At 43.5% G+C, this 24,222-nt stretch overlaps 1 protein-coding gene across 1 annotated transcript in view; it reads left to right on the plus strand.

Moving 5' to 3' along the window:
- ANO7 (anoctamin 7) overlaps positions 1 to 24,222 on the plus strand; it is a 227,047-nt gene that overhangs the window by 108,273 nt on the left and 94,552 nt on the right. The window contains exons 6-11 of the mRNA XM_085608600.1: positions 6,873 to 6,930; positions 8,708 to 8,818; positions 9,607 to 9,772; positions 12,863 to 12,953; positions 17,525 to 17,621; positions 18,185 to 18,328. Of these exons, the coding sequence (XP_085464726.1) occupies positions 6,873 to 6,930; positions 8,708 to 8,818; positions 9,607 to 9,772; positions 12,863 to 12,953; positions 17,525 to 17,621; positions 18,185 to 18,328 (667 nt within the window). The remainder of the gene's footprint in view (positions 1 to 6,872; positions 6,931 to 8,707; positions 8,819 to 9,606; positions 9,773 to 12,862; positions 12,954 to 17,524; positions 17,622 to 18,184; positions 18,329 to 24,222) is intronic.

The following is a 24,222-nucleotide window of genomic DNA, read 5'->3' on the forward strand; positions in this document are numbered from 1 at the left end:
GCCGGTTTTGAAATCTTGGGGCAGATTTACAAGCTCCTTACGCCACTTTTGCGTCACTTTTAACATGGGAAAAGTGACGCAAAAGTGGCGTAAGGGGCTTGTAAATCTGCCCCTTGTCTTTCAAAATGGCGCAGTTTGTACCCATTTTTGTTGCACCTTAAGGCAGCTGCCTAGAATGGCCTTAATGTATCACAGGCTCTAGGTGAACCATGCCTCCGCAATAACGTTCCTTCAGACATTAGCAAGGCGCACACCATCAACGTCTTCAAAAGCAAATTAAAAGTCCACCTCTTCTGACACAATAATATGGGGAAACATCCTAAACAACGAAGTTCAAACAACGACTTACATTAACAACGAAGTCTTAACAACGAAGAATCGCATACAACGAAGTCCTGAACCACGAAGTCCCGAACAACGACTTTTCAACGGAGAATCAGACAGGCTTACATCTTGTTTGTATCCGGGCAGTATGTGAGGCACGTCACTTCTCTTCGCCCCCCTACCCCTCATCTACACTTTGATTGGGCAGTGTTGGAGTGTTATGTCACTCATCTCCGCCCCCTCACCTTTCTGAAGTGCAATACCAACCCCGAGACAAGGACCTGTCACCTAATGTTCTTCAGAAGTTTGGACCCCATTTCCCACAAATATCTGCCACATCTCACCTTGTCAGTACCGAACCCAAGGCCACAAAACCCGAATGCCAGACTTCTGTGTTAAGCATTATCAAAAGCTTTACTGATGCCCGAGTAGACCGCATCATAGTTTTAAAAATAAAACATTCTTTTAATTATAAGAATCCATGCAGACTCAGATCTCCTATATCCCATGTCCTAGTCATATGCGCAGGTAGTTGTGAAAAAAGCTTGTCAATGGATTAATTTGTTCAGTTTTATGGACAGAGGTTGTAATGTTAAAATCCCCCTGTTATTTGTTGTCAAAATTGAGAGGACCCGCAGCCACCATCCATGAATAAATTATCAATAAAATGGGTAATGAGCAATTTAAAAATATTTCGTTGAAGTATTGTTATTACAATAGTGCCATCTATTGGCCAGTCACGAGGTGTTTCATTTCGTGGTTTAGGAAGTCGTTGTAAAAAAAGTAGTGGTTTAGTTGTTTAGCTTTCATGGTTGAGGAAGTCGTGGTTTAGGCAGTAGTTGTTTAGACATACATCCAATAATATGAGCCAGTAAAATGACAAAGAAATGCGTAAGAAAAAGCCTACATTGAAATACCTACATATGAAAATAGCAACATTGAAACACCTGACAATGAAGATTAATTCGTAAACTACAAAGTTCGCATAACAATAATGTTAATAATAAAATGCCTTCCAATGAAAATACAAATTATGGAATGGCAATAAAAGTGGCTGTAGTGTTTTCCCCAACCCTGGAGCATCTAAACGGAATACACCACACAGTAGCTGCAGTCTTACACTTCTTTATTCCTCAGCATACACTCGTACACTGCACATTACATCATACTTCACATTAACCACATGTTAACACCTCCCATCACATTACGTACTTCCTCTTCAAAGTCTGCCCAGAACTACAACGGTCCTAGTGCGCATGACATCCATATGCTCACCCCTTGTTAAATAAAAAGTGGCAGACATCACTAGAACATTTCCTCAATTAGTCAGCAAGATGCTTGCACTTATCTGCCAGCTCAGGTGAGAGAGATCATCAAGGTACACCTTGATCGGGCAGTGGTGACATAGGCTCAGGCACTTGAGCTAGACCTGCTGGTGGGGATGTCTCGCGCACGGTTTAATGATTAGACAAGGGTCGCCATAGGAAGATGTGCTGTCACCATTCATCCCATCCACGCCACAACCTGTAAAGGATCAGTGGCAAAAGGAGTGTCCATTTTCCGTCTTTGTTTCTTCTTAACCAGTGACCAGTCTTCTTTGTCAAAGACTGTCTCTTGGGCATGGCGATGCTTATCTGCATACGTTTTTTTTTCCTTTTGTGAGTCGCGTCGTTGCCTTGAACCCTGTCAGTGTTCACTGACCGTCTAGGGCCAATTGCAGTAATTTTCTTTTGATACCTCTCACAAATAGCAAGGTGACTGGACTCTCACCAGTTGTGGAGTGAGGAATTGATAGATAGGCCCGGAGGGCCTGCCAAATCGCTTGGTTTCAGATCGATTCCCTCCATGGACGCTCATTGAATGACCCTCTTGAGGGTGCCCATGAATCGTTCACTACACTATTGGCCAGGGGCCATGTACTCTTTTGGTGTTTGATGTTGAGTCGGACAAGAAATTCTTTGAACTCTTTGCTGTTAAAGGGCGGGCGGTTGTCAGATTTGAGGATTTTGGGGAAGCTCTATGCTGCAGAGATGTCATCAAGCCATTCTATGACTATGTAATGGATTGTTGAAGATAAGTCTTCCACGAAAGGAAATGTGAATATTCGTTTATGACCACCATGACATGGTGTCCATTTCCTAAAGGCTTCAAAAGATCAACTGCAAACCTCTCCCAGGCATGGGCAGAAAGGTCAGACATTAGCACTGGGTGCTGCGTTACCTTGGGGGACCAGCATTTGCAAATGTGGCACGCCTTCAGCTCTTACTTAACTCGTTCATCTAGCCGAGGGAACCACAATCGATCTCTTAGTCCTCTCTTGGTGGCCATGGTGTCCTTCATGAGCCAGTTTGATGACCTGTTGTCTTAGGATTTCAGGTATATTGATCCTTGAGTCTTGCAGTATTACGCCATCTTGGATTACTTCTAACACATCATGTACATTTTCTGAACTTTAACATCATCAGCAAGGGGCTGGGTATTTCTCCTCCAAGTGTGCGCTGTAATGAGTTCTTTGATGATGGTCATGTCTTTGTCAACATTAGTTTCAGCACTTATTTGTTCCACAAACAGAGCGGCTGGTGTGCTGGATCTCACAAAAAAGTTGGCTATGCTTCTGCTGTCCTTGAGGTCGAAGTGTGACGAGATAGCAGCACTTGGGAAAAGTAATCTTCCGGGTTTTGATCCTTCCCCGGTTTGTGCACAATCTCATAGTTGTACTCTTATAGTCTCGAACCCCCACCCCTTGATGCAAGGGGGCATCTAAGCCTTCGGGTTTCCAAAAACTATAAGCAGTGCCTGGTGAACTGTGATGATGGTGAATCGCTTTCCGTAGATGAATACATGAAACTGTTCGCAGGCTCACACCACAGCCAGATTTTCTTTCTCTGACTGAGAGTAGGCCTGTTCTGTTTCGGACAGGCTTCAACTGGCATAGGCCACAATGCGTCTCTGAGCATTTGGGGGACTATTGTGTTGAGCAAGGATGGCCCCTAGCCCAACCAGGCTCGCATCAACCATTATTTTGGTATGTACCATGAAAATGATCGCATTCTGGAGACCACTGAAACTGTACATTTCGCTTTGTCAAGTCTCAATGGGGCACTCACTGTAGCAAAGTTGCAAATGTATCTCGAGCAATCACAGGCCATGACTATAAAGGATTGCAGCATATCTTGGAAGGGCATGTGGATGACAGTGCTTGCACCTTGTCTAGTTTATGAGTCATTCCCCAATCAGAGAATATGTGCCCCAAAAATTTTAGTTTGGTTTTGTAAAACTCACACTTTGCGGTGTTTAAAGCGAGACCTGCATCAGCAAGTCACTGGCTCCCTTGTGTGAGGGCGTTGCCATGTTCTTCTTACATTTTCCCAAAAACCAGTATGTCATCACTGAAAGCAGGCGAAACACGCTGTATTACTCAGCGAGTGCCGTCCTCAAATATCTCTGCAGTCGAAGATACTCCAAAACTCAGTCTCTTATATCTGAACAAACTAACATGAGTCAAATAGGTAGTAAGTATCTGCAGTTCTCTTCCAGCTCGAGTTGATGGTATCCTTTATTCAAGTCAAGATGTGAAAACACTTGGGCTCCGTTTAACTGCATAGTCCTGTCCGCTATGTGTGGACTGGGGTGTCTCTCCATCTTGATGGCTTAGTTTGCCTGGTGTATGCAAATTCACACCATTCTGCTACTGCCCTTCTTTGGCACTACTACTATGGGCAAAACCCATGGCGTGGGGCCTGTGTAGAGTTCAATGATATCATGTTTTAGGAGTGCTTCTAACTTTTTCTTGACAGCTTCTTGTAGATGAAAAGCAACTCTGCAGTGTCGTTAAGCAACAGGGCAAATTACTTCATTGAAATGACGCTGTACTTTCATTTTCTTGAAAAATTTCTAGGCCATGTAAAAACAACAGGAACTGGATAAGGAGCTCAGACTGAGCCCAGAGGCTGTAGTTGAGGGATATCAATCCCATATCAGCAGCGGTGGCAAAACTGAGCAGCAGGTATTCGATGAAGTCCCTTGTAGAACATGAATGGTGGCTTGCACTCATGTATTTTGTGCCGCATTGTTGTAGTGAACGACCTTTGGCTTTGAAATGGCTCAGAAGTGACCCAGGTATACATCTTTGCGCCCGACGGAGTAAGGCGACGCACAGGGATTGGCATAATGTTAATCAACACACTAATTTCTACGCCGAAAGTTATTGGGTTATCGTTCACTTTCAATATGATTTTAGGACAGCGTCCAAATAAACTTTGTTTCTTTATTTGGTAATCTGCCTTTAAATTGTGGCTTTCCTTATAGGCAGCTAACCCCACATGTGCACGCCGTCCTTTGGCAGACATTAGTGCACATCCATCTTCTTCGCTGGTACTCAATAGTGACGCTGAATAGCCTTTGTACGATGAGCTTGACGACGATTGGATTTGCCTGGTTTCCATTTGTCGTAGCAGATGTCGTGTTTTTTGTTTTGTGGGAGTGGCGAGAGTGCTTCTGGAATGTTTTCATGTCCATCTTTTATTTCCATCATGTCAAATTAGATTTTTTTTTTAGCTCGGCACACAGTTAGGAAATTATTATTTTTTCCACAAAATTTACAGACCTGCCTGATGGCTGGACATTCACCTTCATGGGGAAATGAAAATCCACTTTGGAAGCATAGCTTTGATTTCTTCAAAGCCGTCCACTTACGTGCCTTGCTTTTGCTTGCTTTTCACTGCCAAGAAAGATTAATCGTGGGCTGTTTCTGCTTCCATGTCGTCAGGTTCTCAGTCCGCTGGTTCTTTTGCTCTTGCAGCCATCAGCATTTTCTCCAAGCTGTGGGCTTCTCTCAACATGCGCCTTCTCAACAAATCTGAAAGGCAGCCATCAATGATTCTGTGGCGCTTGGCTTCTTTTTCGGTAAAATCACAGAACTTGCAATGTTTAATGAGTGTATCAAGTCTTCCAGCACATTTGTCCATTGTTTCACCAACCTATTTTTGTGCTTGGTTGAAGATACACCTTTCATAGTAGACATTCGGCATTGGGTTGAACTTGGCCTTACCTTCATGTATGATTTTGCCTCAGTCTGTGAAACTTTCTTTAGCACTTCTTTTACTCCATTGCCTGCAATTTTTTTTAAGTATTTGATGATCTTCTTTTCATCTTCTTCTTCAAGTGCATTGATAAATTCATCAAATGTCTGGATCCATGCAGCTCGCCTGGCACCAATGTTCTGCTTTTTAGAAGAATTAAAGGGCGGTGGTGGCTTCAGGAACACATCTGCATTGTATTTCGCTCTCTCTCTTTTTCTGCCATTGAGAGTACGTACCGTTCAGACAGCTTTCGCTGTACCCGGCAGCTCCCTGCAACTTCTGCAAGCACAACCCTAGTGCTTGAACTTGGATCACCATGCCCGATCCGAAGAAGTAGAATGCTTCACTTGTCTTTGTCGGTGAGTAACTTCTCTGTATCTCGTACCTGGTTGTCACTGCCGTTATCTTTCTGGTTCACTTGAGTAATTGCTCCATATTCGGAGTGTTTCCGTCAACCTCTTCACCAGCAGTTTTGGCAGGCGTTTTGAAAGTGCTCCTCTGCAGGGCTTTCACTTTCTTCTTTAGCATTGTATGAGCTGGACCAGGGCTTTGACTCCACATGTACCAGTTGCAGACTGCTTTGCAGTTTGCCGTACCATTGCAAACTCTCAGGAAGAGCAGCCTTGTTTTCTTTGGGTCACGTACCCCCGTACTCGTCACCAGATGTACATCTTCCCTAGTCCTGAAGCATGCAAATGAAATACACCACACAGGAGCTACAGTATAACACTACTTCATTCCTCCTGCATACACTCTCACACTGCACGTTACATCATACTTCACATTACGTACTTCCTCTTCAAAGTCTGCCCAGAACCATGAGGGTCCTAGTGAGCATGACATAAATATGCTACAGTGGCAACAATGAAATGCCAATATACCCACTTTGCACAAAGAGCCTTCGTAATACCAATCAGCAACTCACTCGCCTCTGTCACAAGTTTAATATAACTGCACCCTACGGCCCCTGCTGTACTCTATCTGACACCTGATCATGTATGTGCTTCATGTCAGGCAAGAGGAGATACCTGGAACCATGATCCATCAGTCCCACACTTGCCACTCTGAGGAACAACTAGAACCAATTATGCTGGGAAGGCCACACAAACGGATAAACTTAAACATGCAGGTCTTTTTAGACCAATGCATTTCACTGGACAATAATAGAGAGAGCAGCATGTGTATAGTAAATGATTCTTGGTTACACCTTTTTTTATGACCCCCTAAATAGCTATTGAATTTGTCAGTATGATAAATATTTGAATGTGTTATGGTCTTATAAATAAATCTGAACACAGTTATGCGAAAAAGAGCTCATTTTGGGGCCAGTGTCTTTAAAAAAATATTTATTTCTATTACACAGTTTGCAGTTCAGTTGACTGTCCGCCACCTAAGACTGTTTTTTGTTTCAATTAAAGGGCCAGTTGCAATTCTTTACCTTTCCTTTGTATATGTGGTTCTTTACAGGTTCCTGGGAAGTGATAATCGCAGCTCCTATTTCACAAACACCCAGAGACATCGAATCGTAAGTCTACCTGAGATCCATATTTACTAATGGGTTCTTTGCAGGACACCTGGATGCCTTGGGGGCCAGGGAAGGGACTTCTGTGGGGTAAGGGGCCTCATAGTGAGAGACTCCTCTGAGAGGGAGAACAGGTCACTCATGCTGGGAGATGCCCAATAAAGGAAGAGGGAAGCCTTCATGGCAAGATACTCCTCTGGGAAGGAGAGGGGACCTCTTGGAAATGAGATGGTACCCCACATTTTTCACCTTTTACTGAACCCTAAATTTTCGCTAGCTTTAGACCTAGATGCATTCCACTTCTGCTAACCAGTGGTAAAGTGCCTGTTCTCCCTCTTTCAACAATTAGTATATTCAACACAAATGAGTCCCTAGTATATAGTACAAAATGTTCCCTGGGCCTGTAAGTTAAATGTCACTAGTGGACTGCAGCTCCTATTGTGCCATCCACTACAGTGACAGTGTAAAACGTAGCTTCAGGCCTACCAGTGTAGCCTGACTGTGGCAGTTTAAACACTGCAATTTGACCTATCAAAATTTGTTTGACTGGTCAAAACCTACCACTTGAATATTAGTAAGTCACCCCTGCATAGGCCATGTCGCCCACAAAGCAGGGTTCATGGTACTTAAAAGTGGGACATGTAGAAATGCAATGTTAACATGCCCTTACAGTGATCAGCACCCAAAAGCTATTTTCCCTGTGGCAGGCCTATCTGTCCTATGTAGAAAACCAGTGTACAGATAGAAATTCCTAATACTGTATCTCGAGAATGGGACTAGCTATTTTCAATAGTTATTAAAAATCCAGGGAGGGATTTTAAATAAATATTAAGGAAAGGTAACTTTTGAAAAGTTACTTTTTTACTGCCCGAAGTAATGTACAGTTCCTCCCAAACTTCACCCAGCCATTTAAATAGGTGTGAAATGCCTCCCAGGAGTAAACAATAGGCTGAGCTGACTGGGCAGAGATGACTCCTCTGAACCTCCCAGAATATGTAGAATGGGGGATGTGAGCAACATGACAGTGTCAAATATTGCTTGAATGCCAAATCCTTCTTGACACGTCTGCTGGGTTTACATATAACACTTTGGGGTGCACTTGAAAGAGAGGAAAACAGGATTCCAAAACAATTGCTGTGTATCCACGGTCTTCTTCCTGAAGACCTACTTTGTTCTACTAGACTTCTGTGTCTGGGTTTTACATATAACACTGGGGCACCAGCTGAGAGTCAGCAATAAAAATTTAATGGTAACTCGTGTGAATAATGTTCCTGCTAGAGAGCGATATCAGAGTTTTCTCCAGTGTAAGGTTTGACTCGCAAAGTAGCACAGAGGGTTATTAATATGCCTGCTGAAAAGAACAGAATTGTGTTTTGTGGGGATAGCTTAGTGGACTGGCAAAGCCAGCCTTTACCGGAGTTTTAAAACAAATAAAATGTATTTGAGAGAGGGGCACTTTTGCCAGTAGTGAGGGAACCCGAGGAGGAGGTCATATGCGGGTGAAGGGAAAATGATATGTTGACAGGCCTAAAGACTGCCACTTCTCCCTGATATTTATTCTTAGACCGTAGGCTGAATGGGGTCCACTGAAGAGTGCCCCTGCGCTACAGGGCCACAGGGCCTGCACGGGCTTGTGTTCCACCCCGCGGAAGCACGATCACACTATCTGTGAATTGCTGTTTGATATTCTCGCTCACATGCTACTCTCTCTCTCTTTTTCTCTCCTCTTTGCCCTCTGGCCTTCCCCCTCTGCTCTCTGCCTTCTGCCCTCTATTCCCAGGTGTATGAGATCCTTGCCAGGACTCTTTATGGCAAGCGGAAGCACGCTGAGATTGGGATTGACCGGCTCCTGAATGAGGGTGTCTACGCTGCTGCTTTTCCGCTGCATGAGGTATAGCGTCACCTTAGGACGCGCCAACCCAGAAGCAAGGGTGAGGCTAAGCGAAGTTAGGATCTGTCTTGAGGAATTCCTGGGATAGATACTTCCTTACTTCCTTCGCAACAGTTCTCGATTATTCACTACTGTGAACTCCTAAATTTAATGAACAGTTCCTGTTGACCATCAAGGTGTGCATCTTCCTTGCCCAGAGGCCTTGTTTCAGCCGCTTCTATTTTCGCAGTCAGAAAGGTCTCTCCAGCAGTACTTGGATCTTTCTAGGCACCTGCTCTCCTTTACCAGTACATATTTGTTTCAAGATATATTGTATCCTTAAAAAGTTTTTTTAAAATAATTCCCTGCCATTTGGCTCATTCCTACACTTAATTTGTAAAGGACATACCTGCAGGGGTTCAAAATCTTATTTAGGTGCCCACCGCTCCGTCCTGTTGAATACCCGGGTTGTCGAATAGCAAGATTGCCTAGTCTTGATTCCAACTCATACCTCTTTCTTTGTGTCTCTTTATATGAGTCTGGCAAGTCTTCAAGGTCAGTTCTCATGTCTGGTGTGTCCTTTTGTTTCCACTTTCCTATCTTTCTCTTCCTCCTTATAAGTAAGTTTCAGACCCCAAAAATGAGTGCCGTGACCACCACATTGGACCACAAATTGAGCACTGGTTTCTTCAGCAGTAAATATCCCATCACCCCGGACTCCACCACAAGTTTCTGCTTCTTTTCAGCATTGTGTGTTAATTTTCTTGCACGTGTTTCTTTCATTTGTGCTTATGTTTTTCTGCTCAAAGGGCCCAAGTGAGATGCCAGAGTACGAAGTGGCAGTGGAGAAGCTGAACCCGCGGCAAATTCTCAATCACTACTGGGCTCGCTGGGGCTGTTGGTACAAGTACCAGCCACTTGACCATATTCGAGAGTACTTCGGGGAAAAAATCGCCATTTACTTTGCATGGCTAGGTGAGTGGGACTTTTGTCACATTGCTGCTCCTTCATGGACTTAGAATACCGAATGCTGTCAGGAAGGATCTTCTGAGCACTTGATTTTGTTCACCTCACTTTGCTCTGCTTTCTTTCTGCTTGGGCGACCTGGAACATTTTCAAACACCTACTTCATTTACGACATTTCATTTTCTAGTATTTCAGATGGTTTACTGGACACTTTACTTCTCCATCAGAGCTTCATGATTTTTAGGCGCCATTTTTTGCTATGTTTTGATCTAGACACAGGACGGCCTTGTAGAGGCTCAGAGATTTCCAACAGTGGAACCAGCTCTCCCCCCACCTCTAAATGATGGATGGAAAACACAATTGGGCGGAGCAGGAGTTTTACCGGTTTACAGTTGGGTTCCTGCTCCACTAAATTCTAAATGACCAGCAGAGGTTGCCCATTAAATTGAGACCCCTTAGCAGGCACCTGTTTGCGCAGGGAACACAATTTTAAGTGGTGCGATGTTTTATCATACCTGGCACCTTCTAATTGCCCGGTGCGATAGAGATTGTGGCCTTCTTTAAAATTCGATATATTAAACCGGGAGGAATTTAACGAGGGACAAAAGCTTGAAATTTACTGAGGAAGGCAGATTTTAGTGCCTTTCCTTGTTAATATCGGCTGGTCCTTGTAAATATTTACAGAAATCTATCTGTTATTCCCTAAAAAGTCAGAATAGCCGATAATTATCACATTGGAAAAATTCTGAGCACTTCAGAATTTATTGGGTGTGATAATATCTCGTCTGAGAGGGGGTCACTGTTTATTAGATGTTTGTGACTTGAACATAACCCTTGCTTTTAGGTGGATTGTAGTCGGTGAAGGAGAAGGTTTTGTATTTCCATGGCTTAATCAGAAGCTTCAGGTGAAAGTGAGATTCTTATCAAAGTAAACACCAAGATTTGGGACATTTGTGGCTGGTTTGGTTCATGGGGCAGTGAAAGAGGGCAAAAGATGACTCTTCGTAAGGAAGTAAGCTATCTGCAACAATTTATTTGAAACCTAGTGGCCAATGCCAGAGGCTGCCAAAGCCAGGAATGACCTACCCCTCCACCTATGAACATCGCCCACACTGGTGGAATTCAGAAGGGGGCTCAAGACCTGGCTTTTCGACTGAGACCTGCGAGACCTCAGTGCCCGGTTACCCTCAGGGGTGAAGAGCAGGGCTTTATAAATAAATAAATGCGCCACGGTGCACCAAGGTGTGGTCAGTATGCATAGAAAAGGCAAAACTAAGGAATGTGATGAGTTTGGAAAGTGCTTCTTGTACATGTCAAATAGGAACGTGAAAAGAGCGGAACCCCATGGAACACCACAACTTAGGGGGTAGGAGAATTTGATGAAATTCGGAGGGAGAGTTTTTGATTGCATCCACAAATGAAGCATATGATACACTTAAGAGAGGCATTCTCAGTGCAAATATCCTGAGCTTTCATGATGAGCATTTGAAGGTCGATGGTATCAAATGCTGCTGATAGAACAAGAAGGGTCAGGAGTATTAACAAAGAGCCTTTCTAGATATAGTGCACAAATGCAGCCATTTTGGTCCCAAACATCAGCTTGCCAGTTTCTGAAATGCAAACTTGTTGTTATCAAACACATACTTTTCATTTAGGATGAATAAACTCAGTTCTCCCAAACAAAAGCTCACCATGAACAAAGCACCATGTTTATTCTTAAATACCAAGATTTATGGTAAATACATGTTTGGTCTCTAAACATCAGCTCTCCTCTACTTCTATCAGGTCCATTTATCATAATTAACTTGCCTTCAGGTGGAAGGGATGATAAATGCAACCATTATGCCAGATACTACCAGAATTATGTCACGGATGCCCACACTGTATCATGGATGGGATATAGTGCCAGTCCCATGGCTAGCCACAATTATGTCATGAATATTCACAATATGTCAAGGACGAGAACCAGTAGGCCAGGGTTATTGTTTTGCCAGGGAAAGGTACAATTATTTCAATTATAGCCACAATACGTCATGCCAATGATGCCCTTTACAAGGTCATTACTACCATGACACAGTTAGGACAAGAATGTCAACTATATATCAAGAATTGGTACCATCAACTACGGAATAGCCACAAATCTGTCAAGGAGGGCATGATTTTGCTGGGGCAATCATGCAACAGATTGTCATAATCATGTCTAGAATCCCTTCAATGTATCAAGAATTGAGCTGCTACTGGCATGCTAAGGATAGTCACTCATCTGCCAACTTGAGAATTTTTTTCACCGTGTGAGGAGGGGATGGGGCCTTGAAGGGGTGGGGCTTAGTACTGAGCACAACCGAGACACTTCTAACTTCACAGCTCTCCCTTCCACATGCCCTCTCCCCCCACTCCCTGCCCAAAAAGGAAATCAAAGCTTTTGAGGGTGCCACTGATGTCCTGGAGAGGTTTCACAGCTCTTAATAGACATGGGCTGATCTGAACCTCCAGACAGTTTGCTGGAAACCTGCTCTCTGTGGGGCTTTCCAGCTAATTGTGTGCCCACTGTGTGATATCGGATCCTCACTAAGTGACTGTGTGAAAGGAGCCGATGTTGTGTGACACACAGTGGCACAGTGTGATTTGGCAGATCTATAGTCAACAATATGATAAAAGTGACCACAAAATGCTGTGGGGGCACCATTATCCTAGATCCACCATTATGCCAAGGATAGTCACAAGAATGCCCCCAGTATGCCAGTAATGGACTCCATTATGTCAGGGATAACCACAGACATGTTGAGTGCCCCGAATATGCCTTTGAGTCATTATTCGAGGACCACCAATATGCCAGGAATTACAAGACATATGTTACAAATATCCACAGTTGTCAAGAATGAGCACCATTATATCATTAAATAGTGAGAGATCTAAGATTCCCACAATATGTCATTGATGGGCCAGTAGCTTGCAAGGGGTTTGTAATGAATAACCACAGTATGCCAACCATGGTCTGCTATTAGGACATTCATAGGGAGAATGCTGTTACGAATGTCCACACAATTGTCTTTGCTCAGCCCTTTACTGCTTTCTCTTCTCTCCACTGCTTCAATACAGGTTTCTACACCGCCTGGTTGTTGCCAGCAGCTGCTGTAGGTAGTGTTGTTTTCATCTCTGGACTAGTGACCATGGGAAGCAATACACCAGCGTGAGTCAATCTTACAGTCTGCTTTTTGCCAAGCTCTACCTTTATCATACTTTGTGCACCTCTCTATGTGTTTTAATCTGTATACATGACTCATTGTGCCTCTGCGCGCCTCAGTTCGGTTTAGGTGTATCTGTGTGTTAGTCCATTCAGGGCCGTCTTATGAGCATTACAGGCCTGCGGGCAAAGCAGTGCACTGGGCCCTGCCTAAACAACCAGTCACAGGAATAAAGATGTTTAACGGCCAATTTGTGTTAAATTCTGGTCTGCCTGGGGCCCCTATGCTCCTGGGGCCCCTAGGCAACTGCCTAGCATGCCCATGCGTTAAGACGGCTCTGGGTCCATTGTTGCAGCTATGGAGACCAACGTATGCATGGGTGTGCAGTGGGAGTCGCCTGTTTGTATGTATGTTTGCCAATCTGAATATCCATGCATGTCTATCTGCATGAGTCCTCTAAATCCATCTTTATTTGTGTGTATGGTTGGTCTGCACGCATGGTTTTAGTTCCTGTATGTTTTCTTTGTGTGCATGGTCTCACCTGTGTGCATGGCCTATTAGAGGGCATAACTCCAAAATAATCTTCAGATAGCCTAGGAAAAGGACACACAACAATAACAGAGACGTTCTGCTAGAGGAGATTGGAAATTTTCCCTCTGGCAGAATGGCGCGCATGACAACTTTCACCATGGTCGCCAGCAAACTGAATACCTGGACACCGGCCATTAGTTACTGAATATCGACGAAAGGTACTACCCATAACCCATGAAAAGAAGCAAAAACCTGAGGGATCAGCTAATTCATACATGGCATAAACTTTCTGAAAATGACAATAGCCACCTGTCAATGGTTTCCCTTGGGTCCGTGGCACTATCCATGTGGCAACTACAGCATGTATAACCAAACCCAATCTTGTGAATTTGTCACTGTAGGCTTATCTTACCCCTGGGAAGATGGGGGATTTACCAACTGCTACAAGGAGAACAGTGGCATAGCAAGAGGGTGGGGTGGGGAGGCGGTCCGCCCTGGGCAGCACGAGTTTTGGGGATGGCGGCCTCCACCCTCCCTCTTACCTGTGTCCATTGCGGACCGCAAAGGCAGGAATCTCTAGCACTCCCCGCTCTTAAATGCAGCCGCCGCGGGCGGCAAACGCAGGAACTGCCCCACGGGCGGCAAAAGGTCTAGCTACGCCACTGAAGGAGAATGTGGTGTATCTCATCTGTCTATGTAACCTTCTACAAATAGGAATAATGACTCGAAAAACTATTGATGTTGAAGGACAAAACAACACACCCCAGAAGACTCTAAATGGACAGCCATAGAACACATCACTGCAGATCACTCTAAAACACGTCGCACAAAGTTACTAGCAAAATGAGAACAACTATGGGTGTTTCACTGGCAAATCTATCTCAGAGGCCTTAAAAATGCTGTAAACTGGGACCTAAAAACCTATGCGGATTGCTTAGATATGGTGAACGCATATCTTCATTGTGCTCTAAATCTTCAATACATGAGGTTAATACTTTGCATGATGAGAAAATTGACATGAGATATAAAGGGATTCCCAAAACAGTTTTGACTGTACTTCCTTAACTTTGATTATATTGTCTGTTTAATGAGATATGGCACACCTTCCAGCTCCCACAATTAATTATGGTTTTGCTCAGAGTGGACATAGGTATGACAACAAATATGCGGCACAGGCTACAACGTTCCATAAATAAGTCAGCTAGTACACGTTCGGACAGTAAATAATATCAAACCCAGGTCCTCATTTATGAGCTTTTGCCGTAGGGCAGCACCACAAGCCTTCCTGCTGCGCTTCCCTAGGGCAAAAGAAAAGGCCAGGAACCTATAATATAAGGCACACTCCTGTCCTTGTTCCCCTGCACCGGCGCACTATGGGCTGCTGTGCGCCAACACAGGCACCTTTGCACCATGGAGCAAGGGTGCCTGTGTTGCAGGGATGATTATCTTTGTACAGGAAGGGAAACCTTTCTGTACAAAAATAATCACAAGAGGCTTTTTCCTCTTTCTATGTGCACAGCAGAATGCAGCACACATAGAAAAAGGAAAAACGAGGAGAAATAAAGATATTTTGTCCTCGTTGTGCCTCCCTTAAGCCTCCCCTGCGGAGGCGTAAGCTTTTGGCGCTGCCTCAGATTTACGATTTCTCGTAAATCTGGGGCAGTGTCAAAAGGCCATGGATATTGTTGGGAACACCCCCCACAACACCCATTGCGCGTCCCTTTAATGCAGAACACTGCGTTAAAGGGACTGATATTTATGAGGCAGCATTAAGCCCAAAAAAGGGGCTTAGTGCTGCCTGATAAATATCACTCAGGCTTCTGCGCCACGGAACGTCACAAAAAGGGACGTTCCGGAGGCGCAAGGAGTCTCATAAATGAGGCCCCTGTGTGCATCTTGTGTGCGTCTCCTAGTCAGTTGTCTGCACCAGACCACGCTATTTCAAAACTCGTCCTATTACCTAAATGAAATCAACATGCGACACGAGAGGCTAACAGCGAGACACCACGTATCTAAAGTCACTGGGGCAGATTTAGTACCATTTTGCATCGTAGATGCCCCACTTTTATGGCACAGCCATGATGCAAAATGGTAGATGAGATTTACAAAGCCACGCTAGAGCCAATTTGTTGTGCCTTTGTAAAAAAAAAAGTAAAGCAAGGCAGTGTATAGCGCTGCCATGTTTTACCTTGCATCGGGGAGTCGTTCCATGGGTGGACATGGATCCATCCATGTATTTTGACACAGTCCCATATCCACTAAAGTCAGTAAACCTGCAATTGCACCAAAATGCTGCTCCTCCCTGACCCAGACATAATGAGGAGAAATATCTTTATTTTCCATGCTACTTCTTTTTTCTGTTGTATTCTTTAGACATGCTGCATAGCATCCAGGATGCTGTACAGTATGGCTGAAATTCATTGGCAAAGCCAATACTTCTCAAAGACCTATTGGCTTTGCCAACATTTGTTTGAATGTGCATTGCTTTGTTGTCCTGATGAAAGAACTCATTTAATTCGATCACTTAAACAGTCGACTAAGTAGACTTTATAGTGCGGAGCACGGAGCTAGCCTCCATGGCTTAACGCAATGCTCTGCCTTTTCTGAAACCCAGGGCTGCACCGTATTTACAAGAATATGGGGCGGCCTTGAATTTCACCCTGTGCTGGTGCTAATTTAGCTGCCTAATTTAGCACCATATTGCAAGGGCGCTTGCTTCAGGGAATGATTGTTTATATGCAGGAAGGGACACCTTCCTGCACATAAACAATCAATGGTGTTTTGCTGTTTCTATGTGTGCTGCACAATGCAGCACACATGAAAACAGCAAAAGCGAGGAGAAAGTAAACATTTCTCCTCATTGCACCAGTGTAAAATCAGGTTTTCCCTGGTCTTAATTTTGGCACTGCCCCATATTTACACCACCCTTGTAAATATGAGGCAGCGTCAAAATCAAAGGGTGTTGCGGTGGAACGCCCACCACAACACCCATTGCCCGCCATTTTCACTCCAAGTATAGCGTGAAAGGGTTCCTTATTCACAAGGCACCGATAAGCCACTTAAGTGAATTAACTCCGCCTTGTGCATAAGGTGAAGCCCCTATCGCCACTACAGCGTCTTAAAAGGTGATGCTGTGGTGGCGATAGGGGCTTGTAAATATGCCCCTTTATGCTGTACTTACTCAGCCTGAATTAGTGGGATCCTACTATAAGGCTTATCTAATCCTGCCCTTCTCACCAATAGAGCTTTATCCATGAACACAGATTCTCACAGAGGCTCACACTGTAGCATATACATTTCTATCTAAGACTCTGTAGAAGTGACCATTGAATCCACCCATGGTAAAGAACTTTGAGAATCATTCTGCCATAAACCAGAAGCAAAGAGAGGACCTCAGAATGAGTGGATCTAAAAGTTTCCAAATTCCTAATTTACTAGATGAGGGGTCCCTGTGTGTTTTGTGCCAGCAGGTGATGACTGACTTGATAGTCAGAAGGCACATGGCAACAGTCAGTTGAGAGTCGATTTGAGAGATTTCCAAGATGTCCACCTCCTCTGCATGATTTTTGGCAGACAGAAATGTAAGAGACGTTTGAGTTTGAAAAGTGATAATTGGATGACTGAGCTCACCCGTGAACTCATACTTGCGAAGGGATCTAAAAGTAGTACAAGTAGGAACATCAAACTAGAGCTAAAGGGAGAATGAAATTGTATCTCTTTACTAAGGAAAAGTATAGCCTTTTTCTAAATTCTAGGTTCTTCTACAATGAAGCTTGAAGTAATTGGTATTTAGTTAGCATTCAAAGGCTGCTATGCCTGTCGACATGGTGGAGAACTGACACTAACATCCAGTGGCATGTAGGTAAACCTATATGTCGTCTGCATTAGAGTGGAAACAGGTGGAAGTCGTGGAGCACACCCACTGGTGGATTCTGTTAAAACATAAAACCACCAAGGCTATGCATTGCTTTATGTCGATTTTAAAGGAGGCCGCCTTCTGTTTTTTACCTACATTTTCCTTCATGGGTCTTTCTTTCCCCAACAGCAAGGAGATCTGCGAGAGCGGGGGGAAGTACCTGATGTGCCCGCTCTGTGACACATGTGACACGTGGAACATTTCTGAGATCTGCCCAATGGCGAAGGTGAGATCCCCATAGTAATACCATTCAAGGCCTTTCCAGAGACTTCTAGTGAGGCTAAAAGGCTATAGTGGAGAAGTATTGACTCAAAGGGGTAGGGCACGGATGTTAAGATAGCTGTGCTACACAGGGTGTATGTGAATGTGGTGCATTCTGTAGGAACTCTGGGTGCAGTGCATGGTGGAGGATTGCTGCCTATGAGGACTTCTTTATGATCGCTGGGTGTGAGGGCTTGCTGTAGACTCGCTGGCTTTGAGTGATGGTCAAGGACCGAGAACCGTGAGCTTTAATGTAGGATTTCTGATGTGATCTTCATTGTACGCTCCATAGCTGTCAGCTTTGCTGTGGGAATCTTTGGGAGTGAGCTTTAGTGTAGGATCACCAGCTCTGAAGTTTCTGATTGAAGGATCACCTCCACTTCCCATCCCCTCCATCTCACTGTCTCAGCAGATTTTCAGGTGACTTTTTCTCTTCTCCGTTTTTCTTTCTCTCCTTCCCATCCACCCCCTTTGCTCTTCTTACCTCGAAGGCTCTGCACATCTTTCCTGATATCTGTTCTTTTTCAGGTTGGGTACCTCTTTGACCACCCTGGGACAGTGTTCTTCAGCATCTTCATGTCTTTCTGGGCTGTAGCCTTTCTAGAGTACTGGAAGCGTAAGAACGCTACGTTAGCGCATCACTGGGACTGCATGGATTTCCAAGAGGAGGAGGTACATGTTTGTGTCATGTTGCATATCACTAACATGCTTTGCTTTTTCTCTTCCTATTTCATCCCATCTTTCAATACAGTTTATTGTATCCCAGAAGAAGGTTTTATGAAAGCAGCTAGTACATTCCTTCCTCTTCCTCTGTTTGGTGGTCCTCATGAAAAATCTTTATCCTACTTACCTGCATTTTTCAGCATTACGGATTCATGCACTACCACCAATCACGATCCCTCACTCACCTGCTGCATACACTCTAAACATACAAATACTACCACACAACTTTCACCCCCCCAAATAAATTATACAACTATACAGCAATTTCATTCTCTTATCCTACCCTCAGACGACTATCTTGTAGGAAAACCTGAAACCAAAACGTGCATACATAAAACCTATAAAAGCAGGAAAATCCACTCCTGTGATTTTGTTCTGTTAATTTGTCTTTCGGAACTGGGATTTGTAGTATTCATTTTCAGCTGCCAAACTTGAGCCAGGTAGACAAGTCCACAGTTTGGCGAAGTTGCTAGTTTGGTGAAAACTCGCAGAACTACATCTACAGGTGTAGTTCCACAGTAAAAACAAGCATTGGCAAAGCCAATAGGTATGGCCTTCTCAAGATTGTGCAATGGTCAAACATTAATTATAGTTTTAATTACAAGCATATACCACAAACTAGCAAACAAGTCTAAACCATGCATCTAAGACTGCCACATCTTGCAATAAAAGTCTTAAAATTAAAAACATGAACTGATGTGGTCACTTTACTAGTGATATTTTTTTAAATAACAAGTCTTTCCGTTTTCCCATGCATTTTATTAAAATTATTTGTGAAGCAAAGTAGAATAAATCATCACCTAACCAAGCACTCAAATTGCAGTCAGCTACAATGTGACAATGATACTTATGCACTTTATTTAATGCTACTATAAAAAGGAGACAGAAAAAGTACCACAATCTGACACCCAAAGTGCATGAAAAAACATAGCTGCCATTTAAAGTTAATTAAAAAAACATAAAACACATTTTGAGCGAGATGTGGTACTGAAGAGAAAGGAACTACTTTAAGTGGCAGTGAACATTTAGCATATGCTTTTTGCACTCGCTCAAAGTGAAGGCTGCCAGTGGGTAAAGAGGGCTGACCCACTGCTCTATGCTGTATGCTGTGGGGATGGAAGCAAAAGCTCCTACCTACCATCTCTTAACAAGCATTTGCAATGCAATAGGTCTCGCATTTGCGAGATTTTGAGCTATTGGCATTGTAAATGACAATGCCTTTAATTTATATGTTTAAAAAACCTGCAATAATAAAAGGCATTGCCATTAACAATACCAATAGGTCAAAGTTTGTGAAGGTGGTGGAGTCTGGCTTTGTGCGAAGAAGGGACGCTTGTAGAGTGAGGGGGTTGATATTGCCCTAGTCCTGACATGTGACTAAAACTGGGGGGGTTTAAAGAGTTAACGCTGGCAGTATCATCTGTATGCATACTGCAGGGTGCCAAGGTCAATCTTTAAGTTGATAAATTACTATCATTCATTTGGTTAATGGTAACAACCTGTTTTGATGAGAAGAAACGTCAAACGGCAGCATTATGTGAAATATAAAATAAAATACAAGGTCCTGATCTTATTATAACTTCTCCCTTTCGCTAAACTAAACTGTTGTAGCCGCCACACATTTGGGTACACTCTTATCAATTATGTGATCTCGCGTGAGCCTGTGCCAGTCCCAGCAACCAGGTGTTTGGAGGTTGTTCCAAAATACATCTGAATTCCTAACATTGCATGTGCTAAATAAACAGGCTCTTCATTACATACAAACATGGGAAAGCAAAGTTACGCATCCAATCACTTAGAACTCAAACTGAAAACATATTTGTACGTTTGTCAGATATTGAATAAGTATGTATTTTTTTGAATATTCAATCACAGCAGAGTACAGGCGATTCGGGTTCAATCTGGTTCGGTTTACCCAGGCCTCGAAGTGCATGTTGCATGTAATGGTCAAAAGCTATTTTGTTAACTCGTTTGATATCTCAGAAGTGATTGCGTGTAGTAATCATCTTTATCTGTATCCTATTCTTATCCTATCATTATCCTATGCTCATTAGTTGGGTTAAAAGGGAGGTTAACACTTGGATCTATTTATTGGTAATGTCTTAAATACAGTGGCGGAGTTAAAGCAGGCACTAAATGTAGTATTAAATAACTCCTCTGTTTAAACCTTCAGCTTATGAAGTCCTAAACTGACCAGATGTTTGCTTTTCCACCACACATTTGGATAGGATACACTTATCTAGCAAACTGCACTCAGCTGAATTTGAGACAATGTGTCATAGGAGAGGAATTGTTTTTCACACACTTACAGAACTGCGAACCATTGAATGTAAATGTGAGAAGAAAGACCAGTCCCCTCAAAATGATCAGCCTCACGCTCAGGTTCCTCTCTGTCAAGATTCTGGACTAGAAGCAAAACTGGTCTAGAAGCAGAACAGCACCGCCCTGTTCTCTGGCATGAGCGATCATCAGCGCCAATCTTACCTTGTCTTTCCCACTTTCAGAGACTCTCTAGGTCAGTGATACTCAAAGTAGGGCCCTGTGGCCACGCGCGGCCCTCCTGACATTGACATGCGGTCCCCTGGTGAACAGCAGAACTGGACTACTTTTCGGTTGACAGAGCACAAACATGCAGTAAGGTGTTAAATACAGGGGCAAGCCTTTATTTACAGGTTAACTGACATAAAGAAAAGAAGCAAAGAAGGTGTCCTGCAACATTTAACTTTAGGAACACGTTAATTTTTAAAGGCATCATGCAACAAATGTGTTAAAATATGATAGATTCTCTTAAACATTAGAAAAAGTGCTTTTCCTTAACACACAGAAGCGTGCCATCTTAGTACATCTGATACCATCAGTGCATTGAGAAGTATTTTTAAAAAGTGATAGTTCTCAAACATGAACCTAGAAACATTCATGCCTTTCCCCAACCCCTAACAACAATGCCAATAGTCAACTGAGAGGTAATTCAGTTGTAATGTGAACCACTCTGGGTGGCCTGAATTGTTAATATACATAAACATTATAGTTTATGTAATCAAACAGTTAAGAAGGTTTTATACAGGGAACATCCTGCAATCAAGTATTTTTTAAGGTGCTATTAAATGTCACAATGAAGAAAATGGAGGCAAAGTGAAATAAAACAATTGCCTAGGATCACACAATTTGGTCAATAGGGAAGCTGGGATTGATTCCAGGTTTTCTGGTTTCACACAGTGCAATTCTATTTTATTCTAATTGAATAATTAAGTTTCTTCCTTTGTACAATTGACTCAGCCAGGGTACTGATAGCAAGCAGAGAAGGCTTACCCTTAGATGGTACAGGAATAGTGACTAAGATACAGCATAACACAGTATTGACAAATGTATGATTCTTATAGTGGAATGAAACCCTCAAAATACCTCCATGACTCACAGCCCACACAAAATACATACTTCGCTTCCCCTACACCCACTTTACACCTCCACGCCCCACCCCATCAATATGGCCTTCGGTCACACCACAAACCTTACTTTTGGCCCCCTAGGGAAACGTTTGAGACTACCTGGTTCAGGCAGCAGAGTAAAACTTGAATTCATCAGTGGTGACTTTACCTGCATAAAAACACATTTTTGTAGCAGCGCAGCATCCTTTTTTCATAATAGCCCTTTTTTTCATAGCAGCACTTTTTCTTTAAAACTAATTTTAGAGGCATGGTATGTTAGAAGCACTTTCTTCTTCATCTTACTCCTCTTCCTTTCACTACCCTTTTGCTGACGCAGTCAGTTAAAGATTTGAAGGTCTGTTGCCAGGTGACGGTCAGAGGCATGGCAACAATCACACGTAGGGCACATGGCACAGTAATTATCAGGGTTTGGTCATTAATGTGGCCACTATGAATTCTGCTACCTGCAGGTCACACTATCTCTTTTTTGTGGAAAATCAGCTAGTGTATCTATTCCAGCCATTGCTTATCTCGCGAGCGATCTCTTGACACCAGAGTTTCACAGCCTCTACGGGGGATCTTGTGGCCGTGTATTGTCCACGTGCTGCCTCCTCAGTCCAGGCAGCTGCACCTGCAGCAGGCGGGAACTGTATATGTGCGCGTGCTGGTCTTTATATGATGACACACACTACTAGGGAAGCAACAGACTTTTCGGCGAAAGAGTAGGAAGGGAATGAGAAACCCAAGAATAGTAAAGGGAGGTCTAGGGAAGGAATTTCTCGTGAATGTCTTGTGGGACAAGCATTCAAGGGCGCTGTCAGTGGAGGTCACGTTGCCCTGGAAACGGAGTGGTGACATTCGTGTCACCCCACGTCTGAATACGCAGCTCTTGTTTGGCGCGCAGTAGGTAGGACGACCACAACACAACTTACCCTTAGATGGTACAAGAAGAATCTGTCTGCGTACATGTGTGTGGCACTCCGTGTTCTCACATAATAATGGAGCATGGAAAATTATAACTCAGACACATTAATCAGTGATATACGTACACTGAAATAAAAATGAACGCCTAGAATGCTTCCTGAAAAGCGCAAGCACTGAAAAGCGCGTGCAAGTACAGAACGCCGAGATTGCTTCCTGGAAAGCGCATGCAAGTACAGAACGCCGATATTGCTCCCTGAAAAGCGCAAGCAAGTCTGAGCAGGGTGGCCGGGGCCTAATGTCGACAGGGCAGACACCAACCCCGCTTCCACAGGCCCCAGACACAGAAGCAACAACAATAGATCTCGCCGAGGCGAAGCAGCGCATGCACTGCATTCGCAGGCGAGACCTAAAAATGGTAGTGATCTGTTGCTTCTCGGCTAGTGATGCTATACGAAAACAGCTACATAATATATGCATGTATTAATGCTCTTTAATAGGCCTGATTCTGAAGTCTCTGAATATGAGGGTGTTAATCTCACGCCTTTAGTGTTAACTACCCGGTGTCACTTTATGTCCGGGTGAATGGAATTAATGGGGATTCCAAGTTGAACCCTAGAATCTCCTGAGGAATGATCTATTTAACAAGGGTCCTATCCCCCTGGTAACTCCTCTTTCTCCCCTAGTTTCGCCTTAGAAAGTTTGATTGCTTTCATCAGTCGAAGTCTCTAGGGAAAAACATAAGAGGTCCACAGTAAGTCTTTGGACCACATAATTTCCATCAGAAATTACAAGTAATGCTTAATTTGTGCCAGGGCCCTCCTCAGGAGACCACTGCAGCTTTCACCACCCATTGCCCCTGCCAGCCCCACTAATGACAGTACTAACACAATTACCAACCATCACAGAGTGACAATTCAAACTAGTCCAGGCCTCCAAAGCTATGAGAATGGCTTGGGCAGCAGGCATTAGTCTTTTTAAATGTTTATTTAATCAATAAACAACTGTTGTATGCCCATCTTTAACTTAGACAAACAGCGCCACCACATGGTAGACTGTCATAAGTATGGCGTTGGCAATTAAGTGCCGGTGCTGAGCAGCGGAAACCACTGGCTCAAATGAAGCACTGATTACGTGCATCCTATAAGGACGTTAGAGTAACTACCATGTTCCCTTTTAGATCTGAAAGTTTCATCAGAACTCTTTTTTGTACATGAAATGCATCCATGTGGCCCCCAGCTTTAACGAGTACCATCGTGACTTCTTTCCTGTATTGCATTTTTGTGTTACTTAGCGTATTGTTTTGGTTTTATTAAATATTTTCCCCGATAGCTCATCCATACAACCAGGAATATCACTCCCAATTGTGCCTCCTTTGAAAGGCACCCATTTTGGTAAAGTTGACTCAAAGTGAGTCTAGGGCATTTGCTTTTTAAGAGCTGCCTTTGCTGCTAAACGTAGACTAAAATATATCAAGCCCAAAATAGCTTTTTGGTG

The sequence above is a fragment of the Triturus cristatus genome, chromosome 1_2 (assembly GCF_964204655.1).
Source record: "Triturus cristatus chromosome 1_2, aTriCri1.1, whole genome shotgun sequence".
Classification (NCBI taxonomy): domain Eukaryota; kingdom Metazoa; phylum Chordata; class Amphibia; order Caudata; family Salamandridae; genus Triturus; species Triturus cristatus.